Here is an 18,446-nt window from a genome sequence, read left to right on the forward strand (position 1 = left end):
TGCAGGAAACCTCTACCAAACATTTTTTTTTTTTTTTTTTAAATTGAGAATTTAAAAAAATGTAAATCAGGGAATATGTGCAATTCTTACTATTAGTAAACTATACCAACTATGTTTCTAGCTTAAAAAAAAAAAAAAAGTACAGTATCAAGTTTGAATGAATGTGTATTTTTATACTTACTGTGGAAACACTGGTCGCCAGCCCAAGCTAATTTTGACTCTGTAACCAACCAGGCTTTATCAGTACATCACAAACCATGTACGTTTTGTGATGTACACACTTCCTGTGTGTGTTACATTGACCGTCCGCAGTTTGGCTCTAAATACATGTCTGTTTATCTTTGGTGGTAGACAATTATCAGAAAAACAAGGCTTTCTGTTGCAGCGATGTTTGTCTCTACACACCATGTTTAAACTCTGATTAAGTCACTGTCTGCAGTCTTTCAGACATTTAATAACAGAAAATGATGCTCTGCACTTTTTTAAATACATTTGGCTTAACTTTCTGAATACAGACAACACAGATTTCCTCTCGAGATAATACCAGCTTGAACTAATCAAGGTGGATATTTTTCAAGCTTACAGGCGCAGTGAGCAGGAAGGGGAAAGGAACAGGAAAGCTGGCTGAGGGAGGCAGTTTTGTTTCAGGGACTTAACAATATTGATCATACAAATAGGTTATAAGTTTTACAAGCTTAGGCTTGGGTGGTTTTGTGTGTATATGTGTATATAGAAATATTTTTTGTTTTGTTTTCTTTTGAAAGAACCTTGCCACCAAAAGCAATAATTAAATCAAACTAGGAACCTTTAACATTTACTACAGTTAGTGAGAATACACTTTAAAGTTAGAAAATCATCATGATGAACAGCAGCCTTATTATTTCTTTTTTACTGTTGCAGCCTGAGAAGTTTTAAACCTCTGGTGGATCTTGTAATCTGCTTTTCAGTGAATTCCTGCGAATCACCAAATTTGGAGAAAAAACGTATTTAAGAAAGAAAATGTTTAGGAATTATGTTAACAGATGCTAAAAATATAATTAGTGTACATGTTTTTAGTGTATTTATTAAATTGCTTTTTTTTTTTTTACATTTATATTTCAGTTTTTTATAAGTTGCATTAATGTTTTCATTTAAATTTTATGAGTTAGGGGGAAAAAAACAGGGTTTCGTTTTGGTGATCTAATTCAGGAAAATAAATTAGAGCCTTAAAGTCAAACTGCTTTTTTTTTTTTTTTAATATAGAGAATCAAATGCTGCGTACACACACTGTGGCACATAAATGACATTTAGTTTTTGGGACATTTAAATTACCCTCTGTTTTATTATATTATAATGGAAATTTGAATTAAAATGAACCTTTTTTTCCCCCTCCTCCGGTTTCCTGCACTGTTTTTGCACCATCCCTTTGTGTGTAACCCATTTCATCAATGGCATTAGCTAAACTCTGATGAATTGTTGGTTTGGCCTCTAATCCAGCTGCTAAAAAATCTTCCAGGAGCACATGCCCCCTGAGTCTTGGCAGCCCTGCTTTGGGTATCAATTTTTCTGGTGCATATTACAAAGCGTTATAAATAGTATGTAGGCCCATGTAGTGTGCATATCTCTCTCTCCTCTCTCCCTCCCTCCCTCCATCCCTCCCCTCCTGGCACAAAGATCTCTTGTTCCCCCAGTGAATGCGTGCTGCCCTGAGCCATTCAGGCTTTTGTGGGCTTGAGGGGCCCTCTCTCCCCCCTCCTCTGATGGGGTCAAAGGGGGGCAGGGGCAGGGTTTATCCCTAGTTAGTGGACGAGCACAAGGGTATGTGAGGGGAGGAAGGGAGAGAGAGTAGAAAGATCAGAGATTGCAGCATATTTATGGATGTGTTTTTAAAAAAAAAAGAAAATACAGGAATATATGTGATGGTAAATTATAGCAATTTATGTTTCATAATATATAGTCATTATTTTTAATATGCAGGGGAAAAATTGTGTTTTGTTTGCGAGACAAAGAGCACAAAAGGGAAGAACACTGTTTCTTCCCTTATCGCCCGTCCCAGTCTTTAAAAATTTGAATAATTTCTGGTGTGTGTATGTATGTGTGTGTGTGTGTGTGTGTTCCTGTAATTATTGTAATTTGGTTTTTATGCCTATAAAGAAACCAAACTATTGGACTGCATTCTCAAGCAAGCCTGCATGCTGAACCATTTATAACATTTGTTGAATTTATTAGCGACACATTAAATTTATAACAGTCAGCAGATCTGCAGGTTGTTGAAGGACTAATTCTTTAATCAGTGAGTCATGCTTTAATTTAGCAGTTTCCCTATTTCTGTTTCTCAGGTGATTTACATTTATTCCCCTGGTTTTGAAGTTGTTTTTTTTCTTCTTCTTAAAAAAGGTTGTTGTTTCAAGTTGATTGATTATTTAAAAAAAAAAAAAGAAAAGATAATGGAGTTAAAACAATTTCATTATGTCTTGAATTATAAATGCACATTATTTATCTCAAGAAAATCCACACTTTAAAAGGCCTTTAAAAGTCTAATAATGCTTTCTAAGTCAGTTCTGACTTAAATAATATAACTATATGGACTGATTTTTGCCTACAGTGTGCAATCCTTACATTTTACTAAAAAAAAATTATGCATGCCAAAAGAAAATCAAGGCAGGTGCAAAATTTTAAACCAGCTTTAATGTCAGTGATTTAGACTCTTTAACTTGGCATAGTGGGGAAAAGCTTACATGTTCCTAACTATTTTAACAAATGTGCTGATCAATTCAAGTGTGACGGTGTGACAGCGAGTCCTCGTGTACAGCAGCAGGACCCTGAAATTTTCCTGTCTACACCTTTTGCTAAACTCTTTGTGCAATTGTATTAATAAACGTCTTGTCCCCCCCCCCCCCCCCCCCCCCCAGGTGTTTTCTCTGTTGCCGATGGGCCATCATCGGGGACAGGAGCCATCGCCATGGGCGGAGCCAGCACTGAGTTGTCACAGCAACAGCAGCCCACACCTTCTCTAGCCCCTCCCTCTCCATTCACTGCCACAGCACCGCTGAACAGCACGGCATCCACACACGTGAGTATGCGCTAAAACCTCTCCCCAATCACGTATATGGAAATACATGCTCATCAAACCCACCGTGACGCACACTGTCTCTCTTTCTCTTACACACACACACACACACACACACACACACACAGCACCCTCTACATCTGCCCATTCATCCACATCTTCGGCATCTTTGAGCTGAAGTGCAGATAAACTCCGGGAATACAAATAAACCAAAGCACACTAATTAAACATCTTCCGCACCAAATCTCTCAGCACTATTGTTAATCCTCCGCCCATTAATTATGTGTGAAATGTGTGTATTCCGACCTTGTGCACATTGTGTTTTCTCAGCTCAGTTCTTCTGTAGCTGATGGTGGGGTTGCACCTGTAGAGTGTCGTTCAGGCTCATTCAGAGCACAAAAAGAAGTCTTTTTAATGTTTCAACCACAGCCTAATTAATTTCTACTAACCCTAGTGAGCAAGGTCTGTGAGAAAATAGTCATGCATTTTATTAATGAAATCTACAGGAATCTGTTTTGGGTTTTTTTCTTTTTTGTGGATCTCAATAAAAATGTGACACAGAGGGAAACGTTGGAAAATCATCCTTTTTCTTCTTTCTTTTTTTTTTTTTTTTTTTCTTTTTTGAAGAAGAGTAGACATTCAAGTTCTATTATAATGAAATACTGGACAAAAACCACCAAGGCTCTGTATTATTGTAATATGCCTGCACTATTATGATTTCCATCGTGTCACTCAAGGGGGAGAATGGTTTTAAAAAAACAAAAAAAAAACAGCCAAGCTGGGAAAGCACTCATTCACAATACATTATTTGAGAAAGTGGGTGCAGAATCAAGGCTGTGTAATTAAAGAAAATCTGTCCTATCATGAAACATTTAGGTTTTTTTTTTTTTTTTTTTTTGACAGCATGAAATAATGGAATGGAAATAAAATAAAAATGATGAAATTTTAAACATTTTCTCATTTAAACCTCGTATAAAAGCAGGAGTTAAGCATGTTGGATAAATTATCCAAGATCTCGATTATTAGGCTTTTCTTCCTTTTTTCAGTGTGCGCTGTTGGCTTGAATAAACCTAATATCCAGTTTTCAGGTTGTTGTATCTAACACGATCGTCTCGGCCCCCTTCAGTTATCAAAGCACCTATCTCCTAGAAAGAGGGAAAAAAAAACCCAAAAACCTCATCTTCACTCACTGACCCCAATGTCCGTCCTTTCAAAAATACTCCCAAAGACCTCATTCTGTCTCTGTCCACCCAGCCTCATCTTTCTCCCATGTCCACTTACCACCTCTCTCTCTCTCTCACTCACTCACTCACACACACACACACACACACACACACACACACACAACACACACACACACACACACACACACACTTTCTCTCACCCTCGACCTTCCTTCTCTCTGTCCCCATCCATTTCTCTTTTTCCCCCCTCCAATGTCCTGTGATGTAATGACATCTGACAAGCACCACAGTAGGGATGGAGAGATAGATGGTGGGAGGGAGGGAGGGAGGGGTTGCAGTGACTGTGTGTTTAGGGGGGTTAGCACTCATGCTTGGGATTCGCTGGCTTGGCCTTCATCTCGCCCTGCTCCCTCTCTGTTCAGCACATAGTATAGAGGACGGGAGGCCCAGGGAAGCGCAGGATATCACGCCTGTTTTCTGCATGTATAGAGAGTTTGGGTTGTAGCTGTGTGCGCGTTTGTGTGTCTGAGAGAGCGAGAGAGAAAAATGAGAAAAGGGCAGCAGAAAGGAAGCGTGAGGGTGACTTAATAGAGACCCCCACACACACACAGACACACACACACACACTTTTTTTTTTTTTTTTTCTTCTTCAAATTGTTTTAACCATGTGTGTTAGTTTGTAAAGTGTGATGCAGGCCTCTGGGCAACAGAGAAGTGCGTACATGCACGCACACACTCACATACACACTTTAAATCGAATTGGGAGTAATTACACAACTATAGAAGGATGCCAACAACAGGCTTTCCTATGTGTGTGTGTGTGTGTGTGTGTGTGTGTGTGTTTGGATGATTCGGTGAATGACAGAGACCATTTGCTATTTTCAGTCCTCTAGCAGACTCTTGGCCTACTGTTATTGGCTATCAGCCCAGGACAGAGAAAAGGAGTGTGAGAGAGACTTTAATGAAAAATGAATGTAAATGAAAAATGACTGTTGATGGGAAAGGGGGCAGGATTATGGAACTGGGAGGAGGAAGAGAAGGGGGGGGCGGGTGTAGAAAGAAATCTGCAGTAATTTCAGAGGTGGATAAAATGGTCAAAGGAACAGGTTCCATTTTTTGGAAATTAACATTTAACAGGAATTGGAATTGACAGGATGCGTTCCAGATTTACTGAGTGCATACATTTCTGATATGAGATCATGGCTTTCAGGGGTTTTTTTAATTCCTCAGAAACCCACCAGAAATTTAAACAAATGTATCATAATCACCCCTAAAGCAATAAGACAGAATATATACACACACACACACACACACACACACACACACACACACCGGTTTTACTGATCCCCTAAAGTCTTGATTTGTATTTTTAGCCTTAATGTTTCTGGTCTTACTGGTATGGCGTTTTTATTTCAGCTCAACATCAAACAATTTTATTTGATGCGATTTCTGATTGGAAATAAAGTAAACCAAACTACAGAGAGTCTTTGACCTGCCCGACGTTTCACTTAAGTCATTTCACTGAACGTCTTTCCACATCTATATGGTGGACAAAAAAACTATAAAATTCTTTCCAAACATGGGTTTTAAATTCTTCTTTACTCACTTTGTCCTCCTACAGCCATTTTGTCCTCCTAGATAGACCGGAGTCTCCTCCCGATGCTCCACCCTCACTGTCCTCGCTCTCTGTCGACCCCACCCTTTACTCCACGGTCCTTATTTGGGAAATGCCTTAATTGGATTAAACTCTATGCATCAGAAACACTTTGTCAGCATGTCAGCATACTGTTGGGGTGCCGAGGCACTCTGAGCTCTGTGTGTGTGTGTGTGTGTGTGTGTGTGTGTGTGTGTGTGTGTGTGTGTGTGTGTGTGTGTGTGTGTGTGTGTGTGTGTGTGTGTGTGTGTGTGTGTGACAGAATAATGAGCTGCGCAGTCATAATATACTGTTTGTTTTTTTTAATGTATAAAATGATGGTGGATTGTTGTGAGTTCACATTTAGAGATGTAATTCAGATGTTTATTATGACATTAGAGAACGAACAGTAAAGACTAAAGAAGTCAAATTCATAAAACAGTCTATGCATTACACAGACTGAGCACTTCAGATAGGCACCGGAAAAATCTGCACCAAAGAAACATCTGACTATAATTGTGTCATTTACTAATAAAGAAAATTGTTTTTTTTTTTTTTTTAAAGAAATGTATAATGTTTAAAAATTTAAATCCCATAAAAAAATTTAAAAAGTAATAATTCTGCTGATCTTTGGGGTAATTTATACATCAACACAACTACCAAAAATCTGCAGGTTCTTATTTTTGAAATGTAAGGTGTGTGTGTGTGTGTGTGTGTGTGTGTGTGTGTGTGTGTGTGTGTGTGTGTGTGTGTGTGTGTGTGTGTGTGTGTGTGTGTAAGAGTGAACCAACTCCCTCCCCTGTTCTTCCACCTATCAGCGGGGGGGGGAACTAGGGCTGAGTTTAACTATTGTGACATTTTATACATAAAATTGTCAAGTAAAGGAAAAGTGTCAGATAAGCTAATAATGTGTGTTTATCATAAAAGCCCCAGTTCCTAATCGTTAAATTAAAGGTAATTTTTAGGCACTTTTGTTATTTGAAATTCACTCTGTTTTTAAGGTTCGGTCCCTTTTTTTATCGTTATAAAGCCGTTTGTTGGGACATTCAGGCCGTTAAAACGTAAATCACCACATGATTGCAATGTGGGAAACTTTTTCTCACTCTAAAAGTTTACAGCTGGATTCTTGCAAAATTCGTGAGATTACGATCAAGAGAGAATCTGTCTTGCCAGCTTAAATTTTGCCTTTCATGCAGTCAGTTGGCACTTTTTCTTTCTTTTTTTTTTTTTTTTTCTTTTTTTTAAAGTTGCCTGCCTTTTTCCAAGCACGACTTCTCAGATGGTTCAGTGGAAAAGAACAATCATGCGGTTATCTAGAAAAACTGCTGGTTTAGTCGTTATAACAAATCAGAGATGTGGCTTCTCGTGGCTTATATGTCCCTGTTTTTTTGTCGCTGTCCACAGGTGAGCAGCCTCCCAGGCTCCGTCTTCAACCTGGCCCCCCCTCACATGTTTGGCAACAGGCTGAACCCCAACTCGACCATGGCGGCACTCATCGCACAGTCTGAGGCTTCACCAGCAGGTACAGCAACAACGCATTACGTGGCAGTGTGTGTTTGTGTGCGTGTCACAAAAATATGTGTTTGAGAGGGACGAGGACAGGGAGATAATTGATAGGTTATGCCCCTTTGATCCCTCAGAGAGGCCAAGGGTCTGTGATATTCTTAAGCCCCTCCTACTCTGTTCCAGTTAAACAGCTTGGGTTTTCACCTCTTTCTTCACTCTTATTTTTTTTTTTTTCATAAGCTCTTATTAGTATGAAAGAAAAAGTTAAATTTTTTTTTTTTAAGGAAATGTTACTCAAGGAGCAGAGGATGGTGTGCGGAGCCTCCAGGAGCTCAGGCTGTAGAGAGAAAGTAGGTTTTTGTTGTATGTCCAGAGCAGAAGAGCTGATGAGGGAGTTGGGAGAGACTTGAGTAATCAAGAGTGGCCGCTTCCTGATGCAAGACATCTGGTTGGCCAGAGAGACGGGAAGCAAGAGAAAAGAGACGAATAAAGAGTGTAGAGGAGGAAGCGGTTCCTGCTGCCGGTCAGCAGTCATCAGAGCCAGATCCAGGCTGACCTGCAGGTCAGCTCACTAATCAGGCTGACTGACAGGGGGCCACGAGGCCGTGCGTGTGTGTCTGTGTGTGTGCGTTCGTTTGTGTGTATGTGGTTCAGGAACCTAAATCTGTTTACCTCACTTTATAAACTCCTCTTTCTTTTTTTTATGGGTGCACATCATGTATTTTAAGTTTGAGATCAGATAAGTTACTAACATTAGTGTAAGTCTTTAGAGGTCAGTGTAGGTCAATGCAGTGTCCTCTGAAATCATGGATACAGGACTGTGTGGGCAAAGAGATTTAATAGGCAGGTTAAGTGTGTAGTCACAAGTGAACCTTGTATAATTCCTGAAAAAGAAAATTTTGAACAGTGGGCACCTGATTTTTTTTTTTTTTTTTTGTTTTGATTTTTGATTTTTTTTTTCTTTTTTAATTAAGAAAAACATTAGATTTTATACTAGATTTAATTTAATAGTTTCAGATATATGCAAGTTCTAATGAGGTGAAAATTAGTGTATGTGTGTACTATTCAATTGTGTGAAATTAAATGCCTCAAATTACGTATTTGGTATTTATTTATTTTGTAAATACCTATTTAAATATGAAGTAATTTCTGCTGTTTACAAATTTTCAGATGTGAGGATTATGTATTTTCTCCATTTTGATTTGACTGTTTATTGAATGTCTGGGTAGCTTAAATATCAACATAAGTATAAAATAACAGGCCAGTGATTTTCTTAATTGATTAGCTATATCTTCTTTAATGTCAGTAGAATTAATTTTTTCTTTTCTGTTTGTTTTTCCATATTAGAGAAGCTGTAGCCAGAGACCTTTTGAGATATTGACATGAAACGGTTAATTCATTATTAAAATAGTAGCAGATTTATTTTCACTTGATTGACCTATTGCTCCATGGAGCTGCTTTAACTACTAATGAAAATGATCATTAAGCAGCCTTAATGAACATTCATATTTCCTTGCCACAACATTTATGTAGCCATACAGACGTGGAGAACACGTGTGTATGGCTACATAAATGTGAAGATCTGTTTGTCAGCTAGTAAGAGTCATGTGAGCATAAACGTGCAAGGTGTGTGTGTGTGTGTGTGTGTGTGTGTGTGTGAGAGAGAGAGAGAGAGAGAGAGTGATTGTGTGCATGTGTTTGTATGCATGCTGCCTGTTTACTTTGGCAGCCGTTTCTCTTTGCTTTTGAGTGTCTGGAGGGAGGTGCCAGGGACGGAAAGGGTTACGACAGAAAAAAGGACTTGAAAAAGAAGGGAGCGAGGGACTGGAGTGGTGACCTGGTGGGGGTAAAAGCTGGGATTGACTGTCTTAAGTAGAGGGGAGTTTGTGTGAGTGTGTAAATGCAAAAGTCTGTGTGCATGTGTGATTCATTACTCTCACTGAGGAAAATGAAAAGAAGCGTCTGGCCAGGGGCCCAGAGGGAGGAGAGACAGAGACTCTCACAGAAGGTAGAGAGGGAAGCACATGCAGTTTGAATGAAGGCTTGTGTTTGAAAGAGATACAGAGAGAGAGTTTTGTAGATTGCAGAGCCCGTAGTATTACAGTGCATGAAGTCTGGGTCAGAGAGAAAACAGAAAAACTTGAAAAAGGTCCTCTGTCTGTGCTGCTGTTTATCATGCCTCATTCTTGAAAAAAACTAGTCTCCAGAGTGGAGAAATCCAGGAAGAATGGCAATTTGCTTTAGTGTGGTAGAGGACAACTGTGCTTTAGAAAAAATAATGTTGTATGCCTGAGGTTGAATTCCTGCATGTCTGGGGTCATGCAGACAACCAGTGCTGTATGCATTTCCAAAATTAAACAGTATTTTACTATAAATACCCCACAAGCCATCACGTATTTTTATAACCAAAGTGTTTTGAAAGTCAAATTAAACAAGTCCAAATATATTTATTTGGGAGTGATCAAACTGTGTGACTGCTCTGTAAGGTGATGAAGATCCTCCAATCTGTCTTTTCCTGCAGCGCAATTTTGAAACATGTCTTGCGCTGAAAATTGTGTTTACAGCAAAATTGTCAAATTTCAGCAAATGTTTCACGCTGACACTTTATGATGCATGATTTTTTGAGGTGTTAAAGAAGGCTCAGTCTCTTGAATGCAAAATAAAACATTTGATATCACTTTTAAACATCCCTGTTAGTATAGCCGATCACCCCACGGAGGTCGGCATGAGCCATGTGCTTTTGTTGACTTTATACTTAATTGCCAGATTGATTCTGTTATTGTGACATTTGAACAATTCATTTTAAACATTACAATGCTATACAACCGTGCAGAAAAAAATGTATTTGCAAGCCACAATTATATGACTCATTTTCTCTGCCAGGAAACAGAAATGAACAACTAAATGGTGAGTCCGGATATATTAAAACACAGGTGATCACGGAGAGCCGGAGGACACACAACAAAGTGGAAAAGCCGGGTTGTTGCGGATGTTTGGCAGTCTGTGTTGTTTACCTACCTAAATAAATGAAGACGCATTCATTTATTCTCATTTTTTGTTCAGGTGTTTTAGTCTTTATGTTGATTTAAAAAGAAAAGAAAAAGACCTGAAAACAGTGTTGTGAGTGTGCTTTATTTTCAAGTACAAAACTGTCTCCAACTTCAGCTGGCTTAGTGTGGACATGTTCTTGTTCAATTGATTTTTTGGAGTGTGTGTGTGTGTCTGTGTGCAGATCAGGAGGCGGGAGATGGAGGCAGCAGCAGCGGCGGCGGCATCGGAGCTCAGGGCTTCTCCATAAGAGCTTCTCCCAAGACCACCCCGCGGTGAGTGCACACACACACACACACACACACACACACACACACACATACAGAACACACATAGATACCCTCCCAGCCCTCCCTCACCATTTACATTCCTCACTGGTCCCCCTCCTTCACCCATCCCCCCCTTTCTGCTTTTCCCTCCGCTGGCCCCTCATCTCCCCTCTCTTCCTCTCACTCCTCAAACACACACATGCACACTCTCTCTTTCGCTCTCGCCCCTGCAGGCAATTCTTGCTCTCTCAGCCATCGATAACTTGTGTTTTTGAAGGTGGTAACCATCCTTCAAGTCCAGTTAGATATATTTTTTTTGCCCCCCTTGTGTTTAAGGACAGTTTGATTTACTGTATCTCCTCTATTTTGGAATGTTTGCATGGATCATTCAGGATCATGGGAATATTGATTATACAGTTTTTAATTGTTTCTGCTACTGTCTGTGGAATGGGTGATTTCACTTGATGAGGTTAGTTATTTGTGTTTTTTTTTTTTTTTTTTTGTCTTAAATTTAAGATAAATGACATTTAACTAGAAACATTGTTGCAAAATAAGGTTACTTTTTACACTTCTCTTTAAAGTCTCTTTAAAGTTTAATGTGTCAGTGGTAAGTTAAGTTACATTCCAGTAGAGTTCTTTTTTTTTTTTATTATTACCCGAGGGATTCAAAGAGGGGAAAAGTCTTGCCGTTTGTACACTTATGGCTCCGTCATCTCTCCTGCTGTCCTTTATTTCCTCTCTTCCCCTCTCCTCAGGCTCAACAGATTGTCTCAGTGCACACCAAGATTTATCGCATCAAGACAGTGCACTTCCCTCTCTCTGTCTGTCTCTCCCTGTTGCATGTCTTCTTTCTTCCTCTCTCTCTCTTAGTCTTTTTCTAGCTCTCACACGCAGACAGAAAGCCTGGCCCCTTTTCATTAGGGGCCACTGTAACAACAAATTGATGTAGTTTTATAGCCAGCAGTGTCTATGTTTGTCTGACGTTTATGTTAGGTCGTTAATCTCCCTATTGACCTCTCCATCTCTCCTTTTTCTATCAATGCTCTCTCTCTCCCTCCATTCAGCTCTCCGATTGGTGGCCTGCAGATCCGCTATGACTCTTCGGGGTCGTTGCCGGGGCCGGGGCAGGGGTTGCTAGGGGCAGGGGGAGGCGGGGAGACGTTGCCCCCAGTGGCCACCAGCATTGAGCAGCTCCTGGAGAGGCAGTGGAACGAAGGGCAGAGCTTCCTGCTGCAGCAGGGAACGCAGGGAGACGGTGAGAGGACACAAGCACTCTTTTGTCACCACAGTGATATTATTTCCACCTGCTGCACCCTCAGTGATGTTTTCATTTAATTTAACAAAATAAGCTACATTTTAAAAATACTACCTAAAAATGATTGCCTTATACTCTGTATGAAATATACAGTATAATGCAAAGAGCTTGAGATTAAACAAAGACAGGATAAGAAGAAAAATGACTGGAGATTATTCTCTTACCTCACATACACACTCATACACTTTAATATTTTTCCCCACTTCAGTGTTTTGCACCATTTCTCTCTCCATGTCAATTGATCCGTCGGCCTTTTGCCTTGGAGCTGTTGTGTAGACCCGCTCCCTCGTTGCAGTAACATTCTCACTTTATCTGTTATTGTTGCATCTGTCAATCTCTTGCCAGTTATCTACCTATCTGAACATCCCTTCCGGGATCAATAAAGTGAAAATGGAAAACGGGGAATGGCAGCCTGGTTGTTAGAAAGGCTGTCCTTAAACCAGATGAGTCAGATTTAAGTTGCTGCATCTGCAAACCCTCCTCCCGCTCCCCACACTGAGTCAGTATAGGCTGCAGGGTCACTGTAGCTGATCTTGACTTCTGACATCTCTGTGGGGAGTATATTTGGCTTCTAAGTCACTGGGTGTGTGAATGTGAGGTGTGAGAGCAAGCAGTTTCATAATTTTGACTTAAAGACGGAGTGGTCTTTCAGAAATTAAGGATATTGGTGAAAAAGATCATTCCAAAACTGCTCCAGTACTAACAGTGTTGACAACACACTGTGATTGAGCTGATTTTTTTAAAAATTTTTCATTTGTGCAAGTCTTTATTATCTCACACAGGTGTGGGAAGTGGTAAATTGAAAATCGAGAGCAGAGCGATTACAGGATGTTTTGAGCAGGGGAAAAAAAAAATTGCTACTACTCTGATCAGTGGGTCGTATTATGTCCATCTCTCCTTCTCTTTCTCTCAGTGGTGGCCATGTTGAAGTCCCTCCACCAACTCCAGGAGGAGAACAGGAGGCTGGAGGAGCAGATTAAAACTCTGACCATGAAGAAAGAGAGACTGCAGCTTCTTAGTGCACAGCTATCAGTGCCTTTCACGCCTACCACGGCCTCCTCGGGTACATAGACATTCTTACTTACTTAGAACTGCACACAGTGCACCTGCCTAACATTGTGTAGGTTCCCTTTGTGTCAGTAAAACAGCTGCACCCCACTGACTCCACAGTATATCTGAGGTATCAGGCATCAAGATCTGGGGAATTTAAAGGCCAAGACAACACTTTAAACAATGTTTCAAGCATTTTTTGTACAAAGGATGTGAGGATCTAAGCACCGAATACTGGAAATAACACACAAGAGCTGCAGTTTTTGATGTAATCTTGCCATCAGAAATTGGCTTGTATCAAAGTCATTCAGATCCTTGCACTTGCCCATGCTTTGCTTCAGACACATCAACTTAAAGGACTGACTGTTCAGTTGCTGCCCAGTATATCCCACCCTTGAGCAGGTGCCATAATAACGAGATAATCAATGTTATTTACTTCACTCATCAGTGTTTTTAATGTTGTGGGCAGTCAGTGTCCAGAGGAACAAGCGCCACAACAAGAGCAAGTTAATTTGTAGTGCATGTTTACTTGGTAAGAGCACAGTGACGGTGCACGTGTGTAAACATACGTTACCTTTTGCCTTATCACAAACAAGCCTCAGGCATTTTCAGCATTTGTGCCCGAACTCACACATTTATACAGGAGCTGAAACATCTGGTCATTTAATTGGTTAAAGTTGTTGAACGTTTAAAACTCAGAAAAACAAACATTACTCAGCTACTCTGGTTCCTGGTCCTACAAATGGATTATTGCTCTTTGACTTAATTTGTATTATTTTAAACTGAATATCAGAGAAAGCTTTTAGATCTTAAAGGAGAGTAAATTTCACATTTTTAGAATAAACCTACCTAGACACATCTAATCCTTTGGTTATTCACAGATGTGAAAGGAGCCCAGCTGGGAGCAGCTGACTCATCTTTACCTGTGGCAGTGCAGGTAAGGACAAATATATGGTTTGACACATGGCTTGAAATCTGTAGTCACACTTAATCACATACCAGAGTATTTTTATTTACATGATAAATTAAACAAGCTGCAATTATTGCTTTACATTTAATGACAGGAAGGTGAGAAAGAGATTATGAATGCAGGAGTTGGCATTAACGGCTGTTTATGTCTGGCCCTCAGGATAGCACGTCATGTGGCGGCCACAGCAGTAGTGGTTCCACCTCCTCTCTCTCCACCCCTCCCTCGGTCTCCCAGAGTCCACCTCAGCCACAGCTCAATGGGGTTGCCTCCGTGGGGGCGACCACGGCCGGGTTGGGCGGTGTGGCGGGGCTGATGGGGGCTCTGGGTGCAGGGAGCGCGCTGGGTATGGGGGGAATCGTCGGGGCGCTGAACGGCGTGATCCAGACGCCAGCAGGCACCTCCAGCCCTCACACACACACTACAGGAGCAGCTGCGGGCGTCACCTTGCCCGTCAATACCAAGTATGGCTGTTTTCATCTTCCTCTAATACATTTAGCGTCCTTTTAAGATTAATAAAGCATCAACATTGGGATCCGAATTGTGTTGGAAGCCTTTGATGATAATAAAATCAATACATGTGGTTTCATATCACCCTTCCCAACAAATCGGTTGGCTGTCAGTGAGTTAAAGAGCTCCAGATGGGTGTCAGTTACTTCACATTTTCAAGACCCTTACACGTAACCACATCGTAAAGTACTGAAAATGTCTGGGAATATGTTTGTCTTGGTTTCCTGGGAAGTATGAATGTGAACTTTATTGCGTCCTCTCCCCCTTTGTGTCTTTTTGCTTCCTTGCTGGATTTTAGCAACTCAGCAGCTAGTAAGACCAGGTGAGACAAAAGCTGGTGCCACTTCACAAAAAAGCTGTAGCTCCATTTTCATCATGTGTGTCAGCTTTGTGAAAAATGTTGTAGCCATGCATGGGTGTTCTTTTTTTGGGGGGGAAAGGGAAATGTAGATCATAAGGTTTTCTTAATAACTGATAATATAGAAACAGATGTTCTTATATTCTGTCAGGCTCCCCTTCACAGACCTCTATTATTTTGAAAAAGTTTGTTAAACAGGCTGATATTGTGCAGGCAGAATGTAAAATGCGTCTCACTCCGAGTCTGCTTTGTCTCGTCAGCGCGGCGCGAATCGGCCTACTGTCTGAGCAGCAGCAGAGATTGCTCCTGCAGCAGCATCAGCTCCAGCAGCTGCTGTCCTCACAGCCTTCAGTGGTATGACATGCAAACACACACACACACACACACACACACACACACACTAGGGGACGTGATTACTCACCACTATCACACACAGTTAAACACACACAAAGACACTGAGCTACAATTTTCCTTTGGACAACGGTCTAAATCACCAAGCTTATTAACTCTTGTTCTTCCCCACTTTGCCACACTTTCCCTGCTTTTTTTCTTCTTTCTCCCGAACTCCCCCCCACCACCACACACACATACACACACACACACACACACACACACACACACACCATCCCTTCCTTACCCCTTCAACTCTTTTCTTTCATGACACCTCCACTTAATCCTTTTTTTCTCCCTCAATTTCCTCTTGCTCTTCCTCCTTATTTCCTCCCTCCTTGCATCCCCCTCCTTCCTCTCTCTCTCTCTCCCCCAGGAGCAGCAGCAGGTGTTGCTCTACCAACTGATGCAGCAGCAGGACCTCCAGCAGCTGCAGTCCCTCTCCTCCTCTGCCCAGATTCCCTCCATCCCACTCTCTTCCGCTCAGCTGCCCATCAACAACTTGCTGCCCGGCGCCCAGAGCCAGGGCCAAGGCACCATCACGGCCAACCCCTTCCTGGCGCTGCAGCACGCACACGCCGACACGCACGGCTCAGGGGCGCAGAAACCTCGGCTAGCCGAGAAAGCTGTGGGCGTCGGAGGGCAAGAGAAGACATGACGGCATATGCTCTTTCTGTTTTCTTTTTGTTGTTTTGTTGTTGTTGTTTTTTATATATATAAATATATAAAAAAAATATGCAGAGTTTTTGGGGATCAGCCTGTTGGTCAACTTTGTAGTTTAGCGATGAGAACATTGGCAGGAGAGCAAACTGTGTTTGTGTTAGATATTTGTTTCCAGTTGTGTGTTAAAGCATTAACACACACACACACACACACACACACAGTGGTGAGTTATACAGAAGACTGTCTGTAGTTGACACAGCCTGGTTTAGCTTCCAATCTTCACACATTTTGTGTAATTTTGTATTATTTATTTGATTTAATAATTTTTTTAGCTGCTTCAAGTCCTTATTTTGATTGTTTTGTCTACTTAATGATTTTATTTTTATTATTTAATGTTGCTGGTAGTAACTGAGCGTGTGTTACTATCAGTACGTAGCACCAGAGGACATGGTGTGCTGTTTCTCTTCTTGCAGCAGTTCAGTTGACTAACAGGTTCCCAGAAACTTTTAATAATTTTTCTTTCAGCTTTTCCTCCTCCTCGTGTTGTTCTGATATTTTTTTTCTGCTTCTCTTTTTTTTTTTTTATTGTTTTTGTAATGGTCTGGTCTCTCTGCTGTTTCTCTCTCTCTCTCAGGGGCTTCAGCCAAACCAGCGTTGTGCTCTCAGCGCACAAGCTGGCACACACAGAACTACAAACATTAAAAGAAAAATGGCAGCAATATATGATTAGAAAAATACAATTCCCTGTTATAGGACTGTATGTGTGATTGACACGTGTCTCACAGGAGTCCTGAAGGGAGTATCGGATGAGGAAGTATCCCACACATCCTCGCTGCTGCCTCTCTCCCCGTGTCTCTTTCACTCCGTTTGCGTACATCCAGTAATGTCAGTGAGCCAAGCCTCATATGGTCACCGCAGAAGCCTTGCTTTTGACTGTCTCTTCTCTGGGCCAGATACAGGGGGCTCATTCAGGGAAAAGAAATGTGAAAGAGAGGGGAAAAAAATTATAAAAAAAAAATTAAGTTGAATGTTAGGAAAGATGCATAAATCCACATATATGGACTTTCCTTGCAGCTGGATATCAGCAAGTGGAAGTGAGCACGTTTCGTCTTCCTGATTGAGCCCCCTGCTGCACCTACCTCTTGAGCAGGACCAGCCTATCAGGACCTAAAAGGCCGACAGCAGCGGCCACTTAAAAACCCACAACAGTCAGGACTGGCCAATCAGGGTCCAAACCCAAGTGCCTGAGGCCAACGGGGGGGAAGGCGGGATTTTTGTTTTCCTTTTTAAAACCCTGTCACTCTACCCAATCTTTCCAATCTTTCACAGCACTACTGGTAATGAAGCTGCGTTGCTAAGGCAACAGATTACAAAAGGTCTCGGTCTGTCGGGCTGGGCGTCTCTTTAATAAAACTAGGAAATTTTATTCTGCTGCATTCTCTAATGTCAAAGCCAACTTTGTGTTGTGCTTTTTAGTTATCTGGAGTTTTTGTGTAACGGGCATAAGATGATATATTTTAAAAGCCAGCTGGTTTTTGCAATTTACCATCATTTTGTACTACTGTGTAAAGTTGTTTTGTTTTTAGTTTTTTTTTTTTTGTCTTTTGTTTCTCTGTTCAGTCTAATCTTGCTGTAAACCATTTTTAATGACTTCTGCTCTGTGTCATGTGTTTGAAAGCTAGAAGCTACTTAATAGTTGGCTGATTTGGGAAGGGTTCTGGCTGTATATAGCTGTTTGTAGGTGGGGAGGAAGTGTGTCGGGGCGTTTGGTGGCACAGTTTTTACCTCGTTAAGTGTACATAAACTTTTCTCATTGGCCGTTGGTTGTACATAAGTGATTATGATTGGCCGTGCTGGTGTGAAGGAAAGCCAATGAAGCCTCAGTTTGTGCGTGTGTGAATCTTTAGGACCAGAAAATAAGGTTGACAGTGACTGGACACACAAAAGTATTAATTTATTTTTATATGTGCAGGGACATTGTGTTTCTTTCTTTTTTTTCTTTTTTAAAAAAAAAAAAAAAAAGTTTTGCACCATTTTTTGATGAAAAGTCATTTTATACTCTGGGCACCATGTTTTCATTTGTGCACACATTTGTTGGATAAATTTCGTAAGAGTGTAAAAAAATAAATTGGTGGGGGACTGAGGATGTATTTCAAAAAAGAAAATTAAAGAAACACTCTGGTTAAGTAACCGCAGCGTTTGGTGTTTGTATCAAGGGGTTGGAAAAAAATATGCATTAGAGAGCAGCGACTTTTAAAGTATTAGGTTGTACAGTTTCATGAATAATTAAAAAAATTTTTTTAAAGAAAGTACTTTGCTGGAGTAGTACACTCAGTGGTCATTTCATTAGTTACATCTGTTAAACTATTTGTTAGCACAAATATCTAACTGGCCAATCACATGGCAGCAGCTCAGTACATTTAGGCATGTAGACATGGTCAAGATGACCTGCTTCAAGTTCAAACTGAGCATCATGGGGAAGAAAGATGATTTAAATGACTTGT

At 40.8% G+C, this 18,446-nt stretch overlaps 1 protein-coding gene across 2 annotated transcripts in view; it reads left to right on the forward strand.

Moving 5' to 3' along the window:
* Nucleotides 1-18,118, forward strand: part of mllt10 (MLLT10 histone lysine methyltransferase DOT1L cofactor) — a 44,776-nt gene extending 26,658 nt beyond the window's left edge. Inside the window, exons 11-20 of one of the 2 annotated variants that reach the window (XM_030756534.1) lie at nt 2,892-3,052; nt 7,271-7,388; nt 10,605-10,695; nt 11,754-11,944; nt 12,918-13,067; nt 13,936-13,991; nt 14,184-14,485; nt 14,830-14,853; nt 15,150-15,243; nt 15,656-18,118. In XM_030756534.1, the coding sequence (XP_030612394.1) occupies nt 2,892-3,052; nt 7,271-7,388; nt 10,605-10,695; nt 11,754-11,944; nt 12,918-13,067; nt 13,936-13,991; nt 14,184-14,485; nt 14,830-14,853; nt 15,150-15,243; nt 15,656-15,937 (1,469 nt within the window). In that variant the 3' untranslated portion in view covers nt 15,938-18,118. The remainder of the gene's footprint in view (nt 1-2,891; nt 3,053-7,270; nt 7,389-10,604; nt 10,696-11,753; nt 11,945-12,917; nt 13,068-13,935; nt 13,992-14,183; nt 14,486-14,829; nt 14,854-15,149; nt 15,244-15,655) is intronic. The other variant, XM_030756535.1, reaches the window with a different exon arrangement.
* The last annotated feature ends 328 nt before the right edge of the window (nt 18,119-18,446 follow it).

Source organism: Archocentrus centrarchus, chromosome 20, assembly GCF_007364275.1.
Source record: "Archocentrus centrarchus isolate MPI-CPG fArcCen1 chromosome 20, fArcCen1, whole genome shotgun sequence".
Taxonomy (NCBI): Eukaryota; Metazoa; Chordata; class Actinopteri; order Cichliformes; family Cichlidae; genus Archocentrus; species Archocentrus centrarchus.